The 20,946-nt window shown below is 36.5% G+C and overlaps 1 protein-coding gene and 1 long non-coding RNA gene across 5 annotated transcripts in view; one reads left to right on the top strand and one right to left on the bottom strand.

Annotated features, from left to right (window-relative positions):
• LOC116090646 overlaps window positions 1–11,543 on the top strand; it is a 38,620-nt gene extending 27,077 nt beyond the window's left edge. For all 4 annotated transcript variants that reach the window (XR_004118758.1, XR_004118760.1, XR_004118757.1 and 1 more), the window contains 3 exons: window positions 8,300–8,401; window positions 9,179–9,251; window positions 11,361–11,543. This is a non-coding gene — a long non-coding RNA (uncharacterized LOC116090646). The remainder of the gene's footprint in view (window positions 1–8,299; window positions 8,402–9,178; window positions 9,252–11,360) is intronic.
• Katnbl1 (katanin regulatory subunit B1 like 1) overlaps window positions 9,604–20,946 on the bottom strand; it is a 43,921-nt gene continuing 32,578 nt past the window's right edge. Inside the window, exons 2-10 of the mRNA XM_031371347.1 lie at window positions 19,977–20,092; window positions 19,446–19,486; window positions 17,815–18,094; window positions 16,460–16,578; window positions 15,741–15,791; window positions 15,557–15,646; window positions 14,905–14,994; window positions 13,693–13,786; window positions 9,604–11,481 (exon numbers count right to left, since the gene is read on the bottom strand). Of these exons, the coding sequence (XP_031227207.1) occupies window positions 11,449–11,481; window positions 13,693–13,786; window positions 14,905–14,994; window positions 15,557–15,646; window positions 15,741–15,791; window positions 16,460–16,578; window positions 17,815–18,094; window positions 19,446–19,486; window positions 19,977–20,078 (900 nt within the window). The 5' untranslated portion in view covers window positions 20,079–20,092 and the 3' untranslated portion in view covers window positions 9,604–11,448. The remainder of the gene's footprint in view (window positions 11,482–13,692; window positions 13,787–14,904; window positions 14,995–15,556; window positions 15,647–15,740; window positions 15,792–16,459; window positions 16,579–17,814; window positions 18,095–19,445; window positions 19,487–19,976; window positions 20,093–20,946) is intronic.

Raw genomic sequence — 20,946 nt, 5'->3', positions numbered from 1 at the left:
AAATATATAAAGTCTTTTTGTTTGTTTTGTACTTAGTAGAGTTTAAAATCTTGGCTCTTATTATGGTACAAGCCCAAAATAAGAACAATTTTTAGACATTGGATTACATTGTAATAAGGCTGTACTTCAATGACCCTCACATCACCAAAGGATTTTACCTCCATTGTAGCTAAGCTGAGAGTTGACAGTTCTGCTGTACCAAGAAATGAATTGTAGGCACGATTTTTGGATACAGACTTCCTGTTATGGTCAAAGCTATTTGACTTGAGTGAGTGACTTTATTCTCAGCCCACAGAGAACAGGTTACATTCATTTAAGAAATGGTGTATGTAATAAGATGGTCTATCCATAAAGTCATTCACCAATTGTTTCAATGAACAATGATTCTGCTTGGAGGGTGGCACAGACATTACATGAGGGTAAGAATTTGGTTCATTAGCTGTGATAATTTGGAAAAGCATTCATCTCAGAGAAAGAGTAACTTATAAAGTCCTCTTCTTCAAACTTGTTACAAGAGTTACAAACATCAAGCAAAGCATTCAGTCTCACTCTTTGTTGTTCTCTTATGAACCACCTCCCTAGTTAATCGTCTATGTTTCTTTCGGGTATATAAATACTTTTGAATTATATAAGCTGTTCTGAAAACCATAGTATAATGTAAAAACATGAAATAAATAATACTACTAATAGAGAGGCTGAGATAGGAGAAGCAAGATTTCAAGACCCTTGTGTTGTACACAGCCAGACACTGTCATGAACAAACAAGCTGAAAATGTATATAGATTGTACAGTAATGAACCTATTTCTCCAATTACCAAATTAGAGAGACCATTGGATGACAATCAACAAATTGTCATCCAATTTGTTCAACTAATTCCTCATATTTTTGGATTTCAATCGATTAGGATATGTTGGTAATATTAATTTTCATATAAAGAAAAAGTAATTGTCACTTCCTGTTGTTTTTGTTGTAAAAGGTGGAATTAGGTTTGTGTGGATTTGTTGAAAGATTACCTTCTTGCTTCTTCTAGGGTGTGGTTTTGCTCCTTATGTTGATGTTTTCCATCTATTATCCTTTGTAGGGCTGGATTTGTGGAAAGATATTGTGTAAATTTTGTTTTGTCATGGAATATCTTGTTTTCTCCATCTATGGTAATTGAGAGTTTTGCTGGGCATAGTAGCCTGGGCTTGCATTTGTGTTCTTGTAGGGTCTGTATGACATCTGCCCAGGATCTTCTAGCTTTCATAGTCTCTGGTGAGAAGTATGGTGTAATTCTAATAGGCCTGCCTTTATATGTTACTTGATCTTTTTCCCTTACTGCTTTTAAAATTCTTTCTTTGTTTACTGCATTTGGTGTTTTGATTATTATGTGACGAGAGGAATTTCTTTTCTGGTCCAGTCTATTTGGAGTTCTGTAGGCTTCTTGTATGTTCATGGGCATCTCTTTCTTTAGGTTAGGGAAGTTTTCTTCTATAATTTTGTTGAAGATATTTACTGGCCCATTACATTGGGAGTCTTCACTCTCTTCTATACCTATTATCCTTAGGTTTGGTCTTCTCATTCCATCCTGGATTTCCTGAATGTTTTGGGTTAGGAGCTTTTTGGGTTTTGCATTTTCTTTGACTGTTGTGTCAATGTTTTCTATGGTGTCTTCTGCCCCTGAGATTCTCTCTTCTATCTCTTTTATTCATTGGTGATGTTTGCATCTATGACTCCTGATTTCTTTCCTAGGTTTTGTATCTCCAGGGTTGTCTCTCTTTCTGATTTCTTTATTGTTTCTATTCCCATTTTTAGATTCTGGATGGTTTTGCTCATTTCCTTCACCTGTTTGATTGTGTTCTCCTGTAGTTCTTTAAGGGATTTTTGTGTTTCCTCTTGGCCTCTTGAAGGGCTTCTAGCTGTTTACCTGTGATCTCCTGTATTTCTTTAAGGGTGCTATTTATGTCTTTCTTAAAGTCCTGTATCATCACCATGAGAACTGATTTCATATCTGAATCTTGCTTTCCGGTGTAATGGTGTGTCCAGGACTTGCTATGGTGGGAAGAATTGGGTTCTGATGATGCCAAGTAACCTTGGTTTGTGTTGTTTATTTTCTTACACTTGTCCCTCCCTCCCCCCCGCCAAAACCTGGTTATCTCTAGTGCTACCTGCTCTTGCTAAATCTGACTGGTGCCTTTCCTTCCTGTGATCCTGGTTGTGTCAGAACTCCTCAGAATCAAGCTGTCTCTGTAATCCTGTTATTCTGGGATCCCGTGATCCTGGGCTTGTTAGAGTGCCTGGGAGTGGAGCTTCCTCTGGGTGTTGAGGGACTGGCTGCAGAGCTTGCACCCAAGGTCTGCTCAGGACACCAGCCCAGAGAGACTGGGTATTTTATTTATTTTATGTGTATGAGTACACTGTACAGATGGCCATGAGCTGTCATGTGTGTGGCTGCTGGGAATTGAACTCAGGACCTCTGCTGGCCCCGCTGGCTCTGGCATAATTCACTGTAGCTAGCTGTCTTGAGACACACCAGAAGAGGGCATCAGATCTCATCATGGGTAGTTGTGAGCCACCATGTGGTTGCTGGGATTTGAACTCAGGACCTTCAGAAGTGCTCGTACCCGCTGAGCCATCTCACCAGCCCCCGGTATCCTTCTTATATACCAACCAACCAACCAAACAAACAAACAAAAAGAAAAGGAAACAAATGTTCAAAATCCTTAGCCATCGTGGAAATGCAAAGCACAATCACTCTGATTCCATCTTAGACTTGTTACAATAGCTAAGATCAAAAACAAAAGTGACAGCTCATGCTGGTGAGGATGTAGATCAAGGGGAACCCTCCTTCTTTGCTGGTGGGAGTGTAATCTTATATAGCTACTTTGGAAACCAATATGACAGTTTCTCAGAAAATTGGGATTGATCTACCATGAGACTCAGCTATACCATTCTTAGTTGCAAAACTATGTTTACAGCAGCATTATTCATAAAAGCCAGAAACTGGAAACAACCGAGATAGATGTCCCTCAACTGAAGAATAAAGAAGGTGATTCATTTACACAATGGAAAATTATTCAGCTGTTAAAAACAAAGGCATCGTGAAATTTGCAGGCAAATGGGTGGAACTAGAAAAGATCATCCTGAGTGAGGTAACCCTGACCCAGAAATATAAACATAGTATGCACTCACTTATAAGTGGATATTAGCTGTAAAGGATAATCATGCTACAACCAACAGACCCAGTGAAGCTAGGTAATAAGGAGAGTTCAATGGGGGATGCATGGATCTCCCTGGGAAGGTGAAATATTTTGCAGGTAGAATGGAGGTAGATGGGGATAGGAACAGGGGGTATCAGGTGAGGGGGGTGAGAGTCCTAGAAGAGAAGACTAGAATTGGGGGAGATTTTAAGGGTTAGGTAGAAACCTGGTGCAATGGAAACTTCCAGGAACCAACAATGTGACCATATAGAAGACTCCTAGTAAGCCTTCTAGTGGACAGACCAGGACACAGACCAGACACAAAACCTTCAACCTACAATTTGTCCTGCCTGAAAGATGTGCTGGAATAAAAATGGTGCAGAACTTGTGGGAGTGGCCAGCCAGACTGGTCCAACTTGAGACCTGAAACTGCTTGGAGGGTCAGGAACCAGAGTCTGGATAGCCCAGAGAGCTATGACAGAAACTAACAGGACCAGATAAAAAGAAAGGAAAGTCAATGAAATGATTCCTAGTGATACTCTGCTACACTCAGATAGAAGCCTAGCAATAAGCCCCATCAGAGACGCTTCATCCATCTTAGCAGATGCTGAGACCCACAGCCACACATTATACAGAGCTTGAGGAAGCCTTCAGAAGAGGGGGAGAACTGTAGAAGTGAAAGGGATCACGAACGCCACAAGAAAATGGTTCACAGAATCAACTATGTAGGGCTCACAGAAACTGAACTGATAACCAGGGAGCCTGAATTAGGTCCTCTGGATATATGTTATGGTTGGGTAGTTTGGCATTCTTGTTGGACTCCTAATAGTGGCAGTGAAGAGTGTCTCTGACTTTTTGTCTGTGCTTGGGGACCCTTTCCTCCTACTGGATTGCCTCATCCAGCCTTGAAATGAGGGAATATGCCTAATCTTTTTGTAACCATGTTTTGTTGATATCTCTGGAAGGCCTGTCCTATCTGAAAAGAAAAAGAGAAGGAGTGGATCTGGGGGAGAGGGACTAGAGAATAGGGAGGGGGACTAAGATATGAGAGGATAAATTAAAAAAATTTGGGGGGCTGGTTTCAGAAATCAATATGTTCTTTAGTGATTTTAAAGATAAATATATTTAAAATCACTGTGATGATTCTCAATTACTCTTAGATAAAAATGGAAAACACTTGAGACATTCTTCAATTCTGAGACTTTACATATTTCACACATTATATGAAAATATCCACTGTATAAGTAGTCCTCACTTGCACAGATTTTGTGTGGAATGCAGAGACCATACAGCAAAGAAAACAAACATAACAATCTTTATGAGTCATATGCTTTATTTGTGTGGTTTGATTTTGTTGCAGCACATTCATAACCCAGTTTCCTAAAACAAAAGGGAGAAAATGGGATTATTTTTATTCTGGAACTATTTATTTTCTGCCAAGCTGTGAGAACAAACTCTGGAGTATTAAATTACTTTATATAATTTAGGTCCAAAGAGCCCACAGATTTGCTTAATTGTGTAAGAAATAAAAATGCCAATTAGTTGCCAGGCTTTGTGCCAGGTACCAGGGATTGAGAGGGACCAGTCTTCTGGCCTCATGGACCTACCAATCTAGCTGAGAAGACAGTCAATCATAGAACACTGGTTAAGTTGGAGTAAGAAAACAGGGCTGATGAGTATCTAGTGGAGGCCTACATTAGCCACAGAAGCTACAGAGACAACCCCAGGGAAGTGATTAACTGAATGGAGCAGGTAGAGTTGAGGCAAAGAAAGCATTTTCAGAAGCAGAATATACCCAAAAATTGAACCTAGTGCTTTTTGAACTGAAGAGAGATGCTGAGGTAATGTAAGTATGCTAGCATTTAAGTAGGCACCTCAAAAATCATATGCCTCAAATTTTGCTCATAGTTAACAATATTTGGAGATGGGAAATTTGGGGTGGAGTAATAAGGATTCAGTGGAGTCATGAGGATTGGCCTCCCCATGACAGCTTCAGTGACCTTATGAGAACAGGAAGACGTGGACTACCACAATGTGATGCAGCATGAAACCCCTTCACTAAGCAGATGCTGGCACACCATGCTTAAACTCTCCAGCCTCCTTAACTGTAAAAAATAAACTATGGAGCTGACGATGTAGCTTGGGTGGCAGAGTACTTGCCTAACAACACATTGGCCTTGGTTCTGATCTCTAGCACTGCAAAAAAACATGTATGGTAAACATGTCTACAATCCTACCACTTGGGAAGTTGAGGGAGAAAGATCAGAAGTTCTAGGTCAGTATAGGCCAGAAGTCTCAATAGGGAATGACACTGTCACCAAGCCTAATAAATAAACCAAGTTCAATCCCCAGGACCCACATGAAGAGACTCTATTCCTGCAAGCTTTCCTCTGACCTCCACATTCCCCACTCCCCCCAAAGTGTAAAAACCACAACAACAAAATTTAAGATCATCCATAGTGACTTTGCAAGTTCATGGACAGTGTGGGAATATAACACTGCCTCAAAATAAATTACAAGTTACATAGTCTTGGGTATTTTGTCTCAAGAGGTAACAAGACACAATTCTTATGTATAGAGGCCAGAAGATAACCTCTAGTGTCATTATCAGGAATGTCGGATAATATCTACCTGAACAATTAGTGCAAATGCTAAAGGAAATGACATGAACAAATGGTGGGTTTTTTGTTTGTTTGTTTTAAGACAGTGATCCCTAGTAGGTAGGCTAGGCTGGCTGAATAGCCAGAGAGCCTCAGGGCACCTGTCTCCCTGTGCTTACCACGTTTGGCTCTTTAACAAGGGTTCTGAAAATTGAACTCAGGTCGACATGTTTGCAGAGCAAGCACTCTACTGACTGAACTATTTCTGTAGACTCTCTTAAGAGACCTTAAAGAGTGACCTAGTAGGATGTCTGCCTTACAGATTACCCTGGTACAGCATGTATACAGAATGGGCTGTAGAGATGCAGGATCAATGAAAGGGACAAAGAGGTTGCTGGAATAATGTAGCAATCCCTCTAGTTTAATGGAAGGCGAAACTAAAAAAGGTAATAAGCAGAGAAAAATTTAGGGGTTGCAATAACAGTACTTGATAAATGATTTAGAAATAGTTCAAGAGGGGCTGGAGAGATGACTCAGCATTTAAGAACACTGACTGCTCTTCCAGAAGTCCTGACTTCAAATCCCAGCAACCACATAGTGGCTCAGAACCATCTGTAATGAGATCTGATGCCCTCTTCTGGTGTGTCTGAAGACAGCTACAGTGTACTTACATATAATAAATAAATTAATCTTAAAAAAATAGTTCAAGAGGAAGACATTTACATCTCAGCAATAACTGATATTAGGGATATTCAGTAAGAATGCTAATCCAGGACCCATGAAGACTTTGAGTCTATTCAGGCAGTAGATGAAGGAAAACAAATATAAAATAAGTCCAACTCTTGAACAGCTGAATCCAGGATGTCTTAAGATATTTCAGTGAATGCTTTCAATGGGCAACAAAATAATATATAACTTTAAATCCTGGAACTACATTTAAGAAATCTTGTCAGGCAGTGGTGGTGCACGCCTTTAATTCCAGCACTTAGGAGGCAGAGGAAGGTGGATTTCTGAGTTTGAGGCCAGACTGGTCTACAGAGTGAGTTCCAGGACAGCAAGTGCTACACAGAGAAACCCTGTCTGGAAAAACCAAAAAAGAAACCTTGCATAATAGTAAACAATGTTTTCTTTAAAAGAAAAAAAAAAAAGCACATTTATTTGGTCAACCAAAATATAGTTTCTCTTCCACACCCCAAATGAGAACAATAAATGCAGATGCCAAAGGAAATGACAGGAACAAATGGTGTTTTTAAAATATTTTCTCATGGTACTTTTGAAATTCCCTCTTAACAATAGGGATCTTAAGGGGAGAAGCTAAGAACTTGAACACCAACATCTACAGTAAGTGTCTGGCAGCACACACCTCTCTGAGTTGGTCAACATATTCTGGGACTCCGTTACCTTCTTACCTTGAAAAAAAAGAAAACATCACCTCTTCCTAGAGCTTTGGTGTAAATAGAAATTTATACAATTTGAATGAAACATAAGAATCAGAGCCAGGTGATGGCGTGAGCCTTTATAAGTCTCAGCACTCAGTAGCAGATCTGAGTTTGAGGTCAGCCTGTTTATAGAGTGAGTTCCAGGACAGCCAAGCTACACAGAGAAATCTTGTCTCAATACATGAATGGGGGTAGGGGGGAGGGAGGAGGGAGAGAAAAAAAAAAGAAAAAAGGGAAAGGAAAGGAAAAGAATCAGTATCTCAGGAGGTGAAGAATAAAAATTCTGCAATATCAAAGCAATATTTTTGCGACAGAATTTTGAAAATAAAAACCCACTAGAAGGTTTACTTCACTGTTACCTGATAAACAGCAGCTGTTATCTTTTTGTTTTGGGACTTAGTCTTCAAAGGACAACGTGGTGATTTAATGTTCTAAATGTAGTTGTACCTACTTTTTACTAAAGTTTGGTTCTTAAAAGATACTGTTAGCTCAACGGCTTTACCCAGAGAAAATTATAAATACAGCACTTTAATATACTGACTAAAAAATGTTAACTGTAGTAATGGAAAGTGTATCCAGCATACTAGCTATAATGCAATATTCATTTCTATTGCTATAGTATTGTTAGTGATTCAGCACATACTTATTACAAACTAGAAGCATGTAATGTTTAAGGATGAAAATTTTCTGTTGTTTTCTTTTTGAGTCAGGGTCTAACTTTGTCATCCTGGTTGGTCTGAACTTACTACATAGATCAGGCTGTCCTTGAACCTACAGAAATCAGTGCCTGGTGCCCAAGTGATGGGATTACAGGCTTGTACCACCACCATGCCAAGCTTGGGAATAAATGTTTTATTGTATACTCCTGTCACAAAGTAAGAAGGGAGAAGAGTAGAATATTGCAAAGATTTTTTTTTTTACAATCTTATGGCTAGAAAAATTAAAGGAGAATGCATATATCTGTAAACACCTGTCAACACACGACGTTATTTCCATCTGAAAGAATCCAGAAGTAAGTCTGTACTAGCAGTCATGTAGTAAGCTGTAGCTGAGTCAGATCTGTGGTTCTTTCTCCAACAGACAAAGGCAACTGGTATGAGCATGTCATGAAGCTGGAAGAGGACTAGGATGGCTGATGAAATATTAGCTTAGAGACTGTTCTCTTCAGACTCCTTCAGTAATGTAAGTAACCAGACAATTAAATATGACTTCTATTATTAGTATTTAATAGCCAAAAAATCCTTCTAATTAATTATGGCTAATGTTTACCATATCAACAACCTATAAAAAATGGAAATAAATTTGAGAAAACTACTAATTTTGTGGGTAGAAATATAGTAATGGAGCCATATAACCATGTCCAAGATTCTTATCAAGCATCAAAAACCACTAGCATTTAATTCACTAGTAGACCTTAGAGTTTAGTTCTAGTGTTATTAACTCCCCAGACACTTACATCCAAATTCGTACATTTCAGGATTTATACATAAAAATGATACCAATTACGTTTTAAATTGCTGCCAAAAATTATTTTTAAAAACTGTCTGCTAATATAATATTTGCTTATTCTGACCATGACCACACATTATAAACTCCATTTACTTTATTTGTAGTGGGTACTAAGTAATAAATAATGATTATCTATCACCTCAATAATCTAGCTGTCCCTAATCCTTCAAAGTTACCAAAATACAGAAAATTTAAAAAGGTAGAAAAGTTGAAAAGGCATAGAGACCTCAGGTAACTCCAGTATGGTATTCTATTTAGCAGCACAGTAACAAAAAAAGCACCTGAATACAGTAACTGTCCTACTTGAAGTAGGACAACAGTGAGTGGTCCTAATCTGTTGTTTGGCTCTTTGGTAGAGATAGCCCAATCCTAATTAAAACGTAGTATGAAAGGACATTAATAGTAACAGAAATGTTCAAAAATCTGTATTTCTTACACCTGTTGTCCAAGGAGCTCAAGGTCACCCACCACTCAGGAGCTGAGGTGCAAAGGCCAAGGACAGAACTGAAGTGTGTACTGCAAGGTAAGCCTGCTCCTTTCTTTCATTGCCCCGACCGAGCATAAAAAAATGGAGCATGCCATCTTACTCAAAGTCAACAACATATTTAGGCATAAGAATTCTGTTACAACAATAGTATTGCTTCTTACCATACTTCATTTTTATTGATACTTCATTTACTTGTACTTTGATTTTTTAAAGACACTGTTTTGTCAATAATCTGATCCATTATTATTTGATACTGTGCAACTAAAAAAATTGTAAGGTAAGCTTGGTCTTATTTTGGATATTTTCTCTTCAAACCTGGAAATCTATACTATTATACAAATCAATCATTTTATTTCTCTTTGAGAAGTAAACTATTCACACCACATTCTTTGTGATCACAAAGTAAATTTATTAAGTGGATACTGAAGGGAATATGCAATCAGAAACCATAGAATTTCTTTGTGCATGTGAGAAGTTAATGAATTTAAAAGGATCAGACTCAAACCCTTAGTCTCACTAGCAACACACTCCAACCAAACCACATCAACCTGCCCAAATGGTTCAATAAGACAGTGAAAACTAAAGGACTAAGAAGAAAGAAAGGTTGTAGTTCCCATCTTAAGGTTTCAGGATGATGGAGGTTTATGAAATTCCCACATTCTGAAAAATGACTTCTTACATACCTCACCTCTCAATCACAAAACTGTAGTCATCTGGAATGACTCTAATCTGAGGACATAATAATCAATTACTACAACGGATATTCATTCTGTGGTGTACAGAGATATCTGGAATAATAGCTATACAAAACAGAATTCAGAGAAAAGTAACACTTTAAACATCTCCATAGCAAGAAAAGACGCCGAGGGAGGGGCTTCTCAGTAGTCACTGTTTAGTTTTAAAATGTACATTGGAATATGGAGAGGAAGTCAATTTATTTTGTCTGGAAGCTTGCAAGCCTTATTAAAGAAAGATGATGAACTGGCCAGCTGGAGTGGTAGTAACCTATAATTCCATCTAAGACAGGTCCCATTCAAACTGTTAAGACATTCCAGAATTGAGTACACTGATGCTTCAAATGGCCATATTAAAAAAACAAAACACAAAAATCGCTTGCATAGAGTTTGCTGGGATTTGATACTAACCATTAGAGGAGGTAGTGATGCACTGTGTTGGAACTTAAAGTACAATGTCAGCATTAACTGTAAACAATTCTGAAACATTGTATGGAACTTTTCAGAACACATTTAGTGACAAGGAATTAATTAGATTTCATATAAAATTAGAATTAAAAAAGCAAAAAATAGAAATATTTAGTAAATTTACTTAAAGGAAGTTTAAATGTTACAGAAATGAAAAATATTAGAACTCTATATACAATAAAAAGTGAATATAAATTAGCCAACTCCATGGACATTTCCAGTTAAACATTCATACAAATACATATTCACCTTTTTTCTTTATATAAGAATAACACATACATACAAACATACATGAAGTTTCTGACAAAAAAAAAAATCAGAGATACTAAAAATTTCTCAAGTTTAAAAAAATGGTGTCGAATATATTTCAACAACATTCTACATGAATGTAAACCCCTGATTTAATTCCATGATTTTATCATGCCAGAAGCATGGTTGCTTTTAATTTTTTTTTAAAAAAAGAGATATTGGTATTATAACACATTGGCTTATCAATAATTAAGGCATTTGTACACAGTATCAGTGTGGACAAAAAATTTTAATATTACTTATTATGATGTTTTAAACTTTCAAAGTCTTTCCACAGAAGAAAATAGCTGCACACATTTAAGTGTTTCTGCATAAAACACAAAAGAAATTTAATGATTGATCTTTATAGTTCCTGGTAATAAGTCCTGTCTTATTTTTGCATACTATAAATCATATTCTTATGCAGGACTGAGTTAAGACCCAGTAGTTCTTAAACAACACTACCAAAAGGTCATTTAAGTTCTGCATGCAGCATGGGCAGACAGTCTTCAGAGTGCACTTTCACCTCATTGAAGTTGAAGCTGTTCCTTCTGGATATTTCCACTTCAATGTGAAGTAGATTGTTAGGATTTCGTTAGTGGTTTTATTATGTGGCTTTTTAACAGGAAAAAAAATGGTTTTATTTCTTCCACAGCTCTCGGCTCTCAGGAGACCCTACTTTCGGAAATCATATAATCCAGCGCTGTCTGAATAACCAAATACTCTTTAGACGATGAAATCTCTCAATGCAGCTGTAATAAATAAGCATCTACATCCTTAAAGGAGGAAAGAAACATCCCATTAGTTAATTAAGCAAATACAAATGCAATCAACCTGCCTTCTTTTCTGCTTGTTTCTTAATTTGCCCTAGTTCTCTTTGAAACCTTTAAAAAGAAGGAAGAAGTCTTATTCAAAATTTTTATATGCATTTGTTTATCACAGGTCCTGACACATAGTACATGTTCAATAACATTGAGTAAATACTATGTGAATGTTTTGGTCCCTGTGCTTCAACAACTCTGCTTTGTAGTTAACATGTGCTATATAAGCCAAAGACCAAGGCATAGTTTGACAATTTCATCTTATTCTTAAAAATAATTTAGTTTTAATATGAATGAATTATTATGTATGAATGTTTGCATGCTTGAATGCATGTGCACCACAAGTATGCATACTGCCAGAAGAAGCCAGGAGAGGACACTGACTCTCTTGGAACTGAAGTTACAGAAAGCTTTGAAATGCCATGTGTGCCAGGTCCTCTGTAAGGAGACCTTGAGATCTCCTCTCCAGATCCACTCCCCACCCTATAATCATCTGCTCTGATTTTTTAACCTGGAGAAAAACAAATGGTGTAGTCAAGGACTGCTGTGGGAGAGGAAGCCACAGCCACTTACTCATGTCCCAGTAGACAGCTCATAAACAAAAACAAAATGAAGGCAAGTGGTGGCAAGCTGGGCAGTGGTGGCACGCTGGGCAGTGGTGGCACCTGACTTTAATCTCAGCACTTGGGAGGCAGAGACAGACAGATCTTTGTGAGTTCAAAGCCAGTCTGATCTACAGAGCAAGTGCCTGCACAGCCAAGACTAACAGAGAAACCATGTTTCAAAGAAACAAAGACCAAAAAGATTCAAAAGTGGAATGGGAACTTGGGAGGGGAAGGGTGACTGGAAGTAGTGGGAGGATAAGATCAGAATGACCAGAATGCACTATGCACATAAATGGGTCAAAGAAAACATCTATTTTTAATTTTTTTTTATGAAAATATATAGCTTTTAAGGTTTTTTTTTTTTGTCTTATTCATTTTACATCCTGCCTGTTGCTCCCTGAAAACATTTACTTTTAAAGCAACATATTTGGGGGCTGATATCATGGTAAAGATTTTACTATAGACTTTACATTGAAACTTTAATTACTTGGCAATTTTCACAATCACCATAGTATCTTAAGACTATGTTTATAGAAAGCTTTTCCTTTTTAATAAAAAGAGAATTTAAGTTAACCAGGCAGGGCAGCACACTCCTCTGACCCCGGCACTTGGGAGCTGAGGCAAGAGGATGGTGATCCCAGCACCAGGATAGTGACACAGTGACACAAGGAGAGCCCTGTCTACACAGAGCTGTCTCAATAACCATAACACTTTTAGGATAAGGACACAGTGACACAAGGAGAGCCCTGTCTACACAGAGCTGTCTCAATAACCATAACACTTTTAGGCAAACAATGCTTTTCAGCTCTACTAAAGTTTTCATAGTAATGTGTTAGTATACTTTAAAACCATAATCAACAAACAACTTCAGAAAAATAGAACTGTTTATAAGACTGTAGTCTAAATAAAAGATTCTGAAGATATTAGAGAAGATGAATATGAAAAAAGTGTGACTATAACACAAAAAATAAAGAAAAACTCAATGTCTTAATAATCAGAAAAAAAAAAAGTGAATCAAAAAAGAATTCTTGGCAGGCATGATGATATATACTTTTAATCCCAGCACTTGGAAGGCAAAGGCAGATTTCTGTGAGTTTGAGGCCAGCCTACTTAGCAAGTTCCAGACTAGCCAGGGTTGCATAGTAAAACTGAGCAAAAACAAAGACAAATAAGGTGGGGAGGAAGGGAGAAAAGGAGATGGGGTAGGGGCTGGGAAATGTGTGTACAATCACATATAGTGATACATTTAATGCTCCATCTCATTTGTTTCTTTTTACATAGGTATCCAAGAAAATTTCATGAGCCAGTGACATAAACATTTCCTTAAACCATACAATGTTTTATTTCCTGGCAAAAAAACTACACTTGACAGCAAATGCCCAGCAGCAGGGTGGAAATACTTCTCACCACCAATTCTTTCTGCAATTGTAACTATCAATGTCCTCTAGGATTTAAATATTAACATCCCAACTAGCAATGTGCCTTTTTACCTATAAGAGGTAAACATATCAATACTGATCAATATTAAATTCAAGTATAACTCTTAAATTATATAGATTACCTTAGCTATATTACCAGTATATCCTGGAACCAAAGTAAGATGGTTTTCCTGTTCCCACAATCCATTCAACTGCTGCTTTAAAATCTTAATATTTCTGAGGGGAAAAAAAAAAGAAAGAAAAACAAGAAAGCAAAGAGTAAGATAGACTTGCTTTTAATTTATTTATATCAGTAGAAAACCATATAATAAAGTCAAGAAACTTCTTAAAATAGTATACGCCATGCCAAATAGAAATTCATGGATATATGGTCGTCAAAGTAGATGAGACAGCAAGTAGGCATTTGTAGCAAGTGGACAACTTTCTTGGGTGTGAAGTAGAAATTCCTGTTGAGTCTACAAAGATTATGGAATTCAAGAGGGAGTTAGGAGGAAAGACTGTTGTTTTCAACACCATCTGGCTTTTTGTTTCTTTGTTCCTTTTTTTTTAAAATACAGAGTTTTGCTATGCAGCCTAGACTAGCCGTCAAGCTTCTGCTCTTCCTGCCTTGGCCTTCCTAGTGCTGGGATTCTAGGCGTATTCCATCAGGCCTGGTTTGAGTTCAGTTCATTTGGGAGAATCCTCATATATTTTCAAGCTAAGGTATGCTGATTAACCATTTGTAACCATTTTCAAAGTCCTTACCGCAGCAAGGGCAAGCTCCTTTCCTCTACCTTACTAGTACAGTACATGTGAAGGATGCACCACTGCTGTGCTGTTACCCCTCGTGAGGGAAGGGCTGAGATAGGCATGCTATCTTATATCAGCACTGAGAATGCTGGGGCTGAAGACACACAGTGAGAGTGTACCAAAACAAAAAAAACATGAAATAAATGGTAAGGTTCTAGCAGCAGAGATATGAAGAGCTATGGGACTCTGCAAGGTTTTTCATAAATAAAAAGTACCTGTTTAATATTTCTCTGAAAATGAAAAACATAAAATTATACAATGATGATTACAGAATAAATTCACTACTTTGTTTAATTAAAATACTTTTTTTTTTAAAAAAGATTTATTTATTTATTCTATGTAAGTACACTGTAGCTGTCTTCAGACACCAGAAGAGGGCGTCAGATCTCATTACGGGTGGTTGTGAGCCACCATGTGGTTGCTGGGATTTGAACTCATGACCTTCCAAAGAGCAGTCGGTGTTCTTCCCCGCTGAGCCATCTCACCAGCCCAAGATACTTTTCTATAGAAATTTCAGCACAAATTATCTTTAAAGCTATACTTACCCATCACTTATAATTTCTGATTTAGATGAGAGTTCTGACCACCACCTTTTTATTACTGCTTGAAGCCAGTTTAAGCCAACAATTACATATCTGAAATAAAATATTGTGACAAAAGTCACAGAAAACATTTAAGTGTTTTCATATAAGCCTATAACAATAACGATACCCCCTAAAAGTCCCCACAGATCTACACCAATCACTCCCCTTAAGAAAAATATTTTACTACTTTTATGATCTACTTCAAAAACCATAGAAATTACATAGCTGTTCTTAGATCCTTTTGTAATTTTTCTTTAGTGTTTATATTCTTGTCCTAATCATACTATAAAACTCCTTGGGGTCAGAAATAGGGCTGGAGAAAATAGCTCAGTGGGTAAATGACTTGGACCCCAAAGCTGACAACTGAGTAAATCTGAAATTCATACGGTGAAGGTGAAAGGAGAACCAACTTCTAGAGGTTGTTCTCTCACCCACTGTTACAATAAATAAAGTGTAGGTAAGATATTTTAACTGTAAAACAAAACAAAACAAAACAGACATCATGTATCTCCCAAATGTATAGGAGCCCAGCCTTCTACCATGTACACACAAAACACAAAAATCAAGAATGTTGAGAGAGAAAAACGAAGTTGGGATTTAAATTAGCACTTACTCTTCAAATCTGCTTTGAAGTAAAGACTTTACTAGAGGAAGTAAGTCTACACAGCAGCCAAGTGAGATATATTGCTTTTCTTCCTGTAAACTAAAAGAAATTCTAAGTTATAAATATGAACTGATTAAAGTTTGTTTTTCTTTAAAGCTTATTTTTTTCTGAAAAAAAAAATTACTGTTTTTACCTATTGGTTAGAACAGGAAGGCAATCTACCACAACTCCAAGGTCTTCTATCCTGCAAGTACAAGACAGATTCCATTGCTTAGAGTGTCCTCAGTTACATTCATATAATTTCCATCCTCCTTTCAAAGTATTTGATATTTAACAACTTCAGTATTTATATTATATTATATTCAGTATTATCCTCAGTCAAGTACTGAGGATATAAAGGGAAAACAGAGATAGGGATTGCTTTCGAGTGCCTGTGTAGGAGGCAGCAGTGGATCAAAGAGAGATAAACAATACACAGAGTGGAAGACGCTGATGCTAAGTGCTACAGAGAGATAGAAAAAGCCACGGGAAAGGATGAACCACATCTTTTTAAAAGAGGTACTCAATGAGACACAGAGTAGGCATCGGTAAGGCGGTATTTCAGAGACTTAAATATGAGGAGTGTGATTCTTAAAATTCCCAAAGGGGATTTTTTTTTTCAAATGATAGGTTTCCCACATTTAGTTTTACAGAGAAGAAAAGAATCCTAATCAGAAAAAGTAACAGCTTTGTTAAATCTGATAAAAGTTTTCTGTATTCTTATTACACTTAAACTGGTGATGAATGTAATTTAAGCTATGGATGCTAAACACAATGTTTACATTTTAACCAATAAAAACTTTCTTAAAAGTCACTTTTCTTATCTCATTAAAAATTACTCATGTTAAACAGAAACAGAAATGTCACACTCACCTCACTAAATAAGCTACAAGTTCACTTATACTTCTCTTTCTCCAGAAAGTCAAAGCTACATTCAATCTCAAATTCCTGCTGAATAGAACCTGGGCCATTGTCTCATGGTCCTGAGAAACCTGAAAGGCAATCATCTAACTTGTTAAAAACCACACTGAAACATGACACAGACTTTTTTTTTTTTTTAATGAAAACGGTCTGGTAGCCACAGCCTTAAATTATGCAAAGGTAACTCCTTATACTGGCCCTCAAGAAGGAATACTGTAATTTACAGTTAAATACAGCACATGAATGATGTGAGCAAATTTAGTACTTTTTCTTCCCTCCCTCCTTGCCATTGTTTTTTTCAAAAATCCCAGTAGTTTATACAGTAAGTTATTGCTAGCTGGATTTTAAGGATGTGGACACAGAGACAAGGTAAGCACACAGGCTAGTGATTACCAAATGAACAGCATGAGAGAAGACGCACAGCCTGGAGTGTGGTCCTGTTATAATCACGACGAATGTGCCATCTAAGTGTATTTTTAAATAAGGTAATGCATTCCCATAATGAAAACTTTAGGTCAAAACTATTTAAGACAAAAAGTGAATACGCTAGTGGCAAAAGTACCTGACATCATTCTCCAGAAGCAATTACAGCCACTAAACTGGAATACATCTTCCCAAATCATGCTTTAGACAATGACAAGTACATATAGTAACACACCAAAAAGTTTAAAATTTTATTTAAGAAAAAACAACCTTTTTTTTTTTTGCCTACACATAAACATGAATCCATGAACATTTTCAATGCTAAAATACATATGGACTTCATTTACAAAAAATAGTAACATATTTTTAGCCTTTACATATCACCATTTATTTAGATTATTTCTGGTTTTTCTATTAAAGCTATTTCTGTAAGCGCTGTGATGTGTGTAAACACATACATTTGTATAGTTTCTTTCCTTAGGGTTAATTTTACAGTTAAAAGATGTATCAGCAGGTTTGCTGAAACAAATCCCCACTGGGCACTTCTAAGAACCCAGCAAAACTGACTGGATAACAGGTTTCAGTGATCTACTTTTTAAGGTAAAATATCTCTTTACCCTTTTCCTTTAAATTTCTCCTTGCCAACTTGTCACTTTGGATATTTACAACAGCCTACCAGGCACTTCATTTTACTCTACACACTGTTAGAGACAGGAGTTCATCTGTACAACTGTCTTAGGCAGTGAACACAATCAAATACATATGTATTCAAAGAGTGGCTATCAGCTAATAGAATAACACAAGGGGGAAAAAAAGGAAATCAAAACCAAAACAAAGCAACCTAGTAGTACAACAGGAATAAAGTTAAGCTAAAGCTGACTTACCTCAGAAAAGAAACTACTATATTTTGATGATGGGTTTTCTGTCTGTGAAGACCCAGAATCACTGGTATTAATGACAAATGTCCGACTGTCGTGGCGTAAATTTTCAGATAGATGGCTTGCACAAGCCAGTTCATTTTCTTTATTTGCCATGTCACAGCCCCCACTTTTAGGGGACTGCTTAGTTCTGTAACAACGATTTGAGAAGGAATGACGAACTAACTTTCTGTGGTAGAGCACCTTGCGAAGTTTATCTGGGCTTTTCACTGCTTGTCCAACTGTTCTGTAAAAAGAATTTAAGTGAAAAAAAAAAAGGAAAAAGAAAAGATAATTGATAATTTTTAAGTGAAAATTTAAAATCAGCTACATTTTGCAATTGTAATCCACAAAAATTAGAAGAAAATAATTTAAAAAGTCAACTCTTAATTTGAAGAGGAAAATAAAAGTTATATATTATCTGGAAGGCAATAAAAAATGTGGCAAGTTATACAAAATGAAAACAAAAGGACATAATAGCTTCTGTGTTTAAAATGAAATATTAAACGCCATGGGAACAGAAAAATAGGAACACTTTTCAGACACCTAAGCTTTTTCTAAACACCTAACACATTTTCTAGTAAGTGAAAAATTATTCACATTTGGATATTTTAAATTTATTTATTTAAGCTGGAACACATTTAAATTTGTGTATGAAAGAATACCACAAATAAAATCTTACAGAGTACAAGTTTCCAGAAGCTTTCAGGATTATTATTAGTTTTACTTTTTGTTCCTTACCATCATAGAGAAGCAGTTTTCTCTTACCACAATGGACTGTCTCATCACAGACCCAAAGGCAACAAGTCAGAGACTAAAGTTCTGAAACCACTAGCCAAAAGAAATGTTTTTCCTGAAACAGGGTCTCTCACCCTGTGGCTCAAGCTAAGCTTGCATTCACAATTCTGCTGTCTCAGTTTCCAAGTGCTAGGAATCTAGGCATGTACTACCACAATGGCCCCCAAAATATTTCCTCCTTATAAAAAGTCACGGTACTGGGAAGCTAAGAGACATACTATCACAGAATATTTTCCCAAAAGATGCACATTTCTCTGAACAAACAAAAAGACTACAGAAATAGCTGTTTCACATTTTTATCAAGTTCTAATTCTCAGTTTAACAGAAGACAGCTGCGTTCTCATTCCTGTCTCTATCTGTTATTATTTAATATTATGCTATTTCGGAACAGCTCAGACTGTACACTTATAAAAGAGTAGAAATGGACAAGGTGAGCAAGGACTTCAAACCCTTCCTGTTGGGTTCCAGGGACCCCACATCACACCTTGGATACCCGTGGTTTAAAAAGCTGCTTTTAGAGCCTGGTAACTCTCGGAGTACAGGCCATTTTGATAGCTTCCTGGCTATTTGATCCTGAGCAAATCACGTATTTCCTCTGACTATTAGTATTCTTATCACTGTTTAGGAATAATGGCATCTATGTAAGGAATAAATAATGCTGATGCATTAGAGCCCAGCACCGAGAAAATGTTTGATAACAAGTTAACTATAATTATAATAAAAAGAGTATTTACTTGTCTTATGTCTTCATTGTCTAACTACCTTCAATATCTTTCTACAAACTTTAAAGAAGTTCTTACCTACTAATGTAAGCAGCCAACTGTTTTGGAGATCTCTTAACCTGAAAACCAAAGTAAACATTGGTATCATACTCAGTGTTTTAAAAGAGTTATGCAAACTTTAAGACTAATGTCAATAATACAGTTTAAAACTCAATAGTTATTTCTTGGATCGATGGTTTCTTTGTCTTAATACCATGTTTTCAACCACTAGGTACAATATTGTATTTTGGTATGTTTGACAAAGTAACATATTATCTTTCTTTTTTTTTAAACAATACCAGTCATATACTGAACTTAAAGGGTGTTTATAATAAGTCACTTCAAGTTTAATGTGGTTTAAAAAAAGATTTCATTGTTAGTCAACTTTCAATGAACAAAATACATCTCTGAGTTCCTTGTCAACTAAAACATTTATATCACAGTTTATAGAAACAGTATATTTGCCAAAATTTTCTTATAACTTCAGGAATAAAATAATAGGTATGCTTCATTAATTCTACTTAACCTATGAAATTAAACAGATCTGATGTTTTAAACTATCGTACTTACCTCCTTCATGTTCTTATTGGTGAAAATAGAGATCCTCTTTCTAGGAAGATCAATACTATTAGAGAAGTTCCGTTTTTTAACATGGTGAGTATCAAATGCCATAATCTCTTAAGTGCCTAAACAAAATAAAAATAATAGAAAATTTAAAATGCCAGAGTCCAATTTTTCATAGCATGTATATGCACATATATTAACAGCTCTGTGCTGTGCAAATGAGGCTTAACAGTAAAAAAAAAAAAAAAGACATACTTCGTGTGTGTGTGTGTATGTGTGTGTAACAAATCTGTAATATACAGATTATTGTTTTCTTGAGACAATAGTATAGGTTGACTTGAAACTCAATGTTTCAACTTTGCCATTGCCTCCTAAACTCTAGAAATACAAACTTAAATATTTCTAAAACCTGAAACACAGAAAAAGTACAACATATAGTATCCCAGGAAATAAAGGCTCTTCCTCTTCTCATCGGCTAAAGCTTGGTCTGGAGGCTGCTCTGCTGTCGAGTGAGAAACAAGGCAAGAAAAAAACCAGATGCTAGATCAAAGGGGTTCCACCATATAAGCCTTATTTTAAAAGAGAAGAAAGAAAGAATACCTTCAGCTAAAGACAGCAGACTAGCCAGGAAGTGGTGGTACATGCTTTAATCCTAGCACTCAGGAGACAAGAGGCAAGTGGCTTTCTGAGTTCAAGGCCAGCCTGGTCTACAGATCAAGTTCTAGGATAGCCAGTACTACACAGAGAGACCCTGTCTCAAACAAACAAACAAACAAAGTCAATGAACTAAACATGTCCAATTACTTCCGTCCTTCTGAAACATCATTAAAATGAAAAAAGAAGAGGTTTTTAAAGACATAATATTACCATTTTGGAGAAAAAGAAGAGATAAGAGCAACAATTTAGAAACTGCAAAGTCAAAGTGGTAATTAACTTGGTAGGTCTTTTCAACATAACACACATGAAATTCTGTATT

Source organism: Mastomys coucha, unplaced genomic scaffold, assembly GCF_008632895.1.
Source record: "Mastomys coucha isolate ucsf_1 unplaced genomic scaffold, UCSF_Mcou_1 pScaffold15, whole genome shotgun sequence".
NCBI classification, from domain to species: domain Eukaryota; kingdom Metazoa; phylum Chordata; class Mammalia; order Rodentia; family Muridae; genus Mastomys; species Mastomys coucha.
Note: the sequence above shows the minus strand (reverse complement) of the source record. Positions and strands in the feature narration are given on the sequence as shown.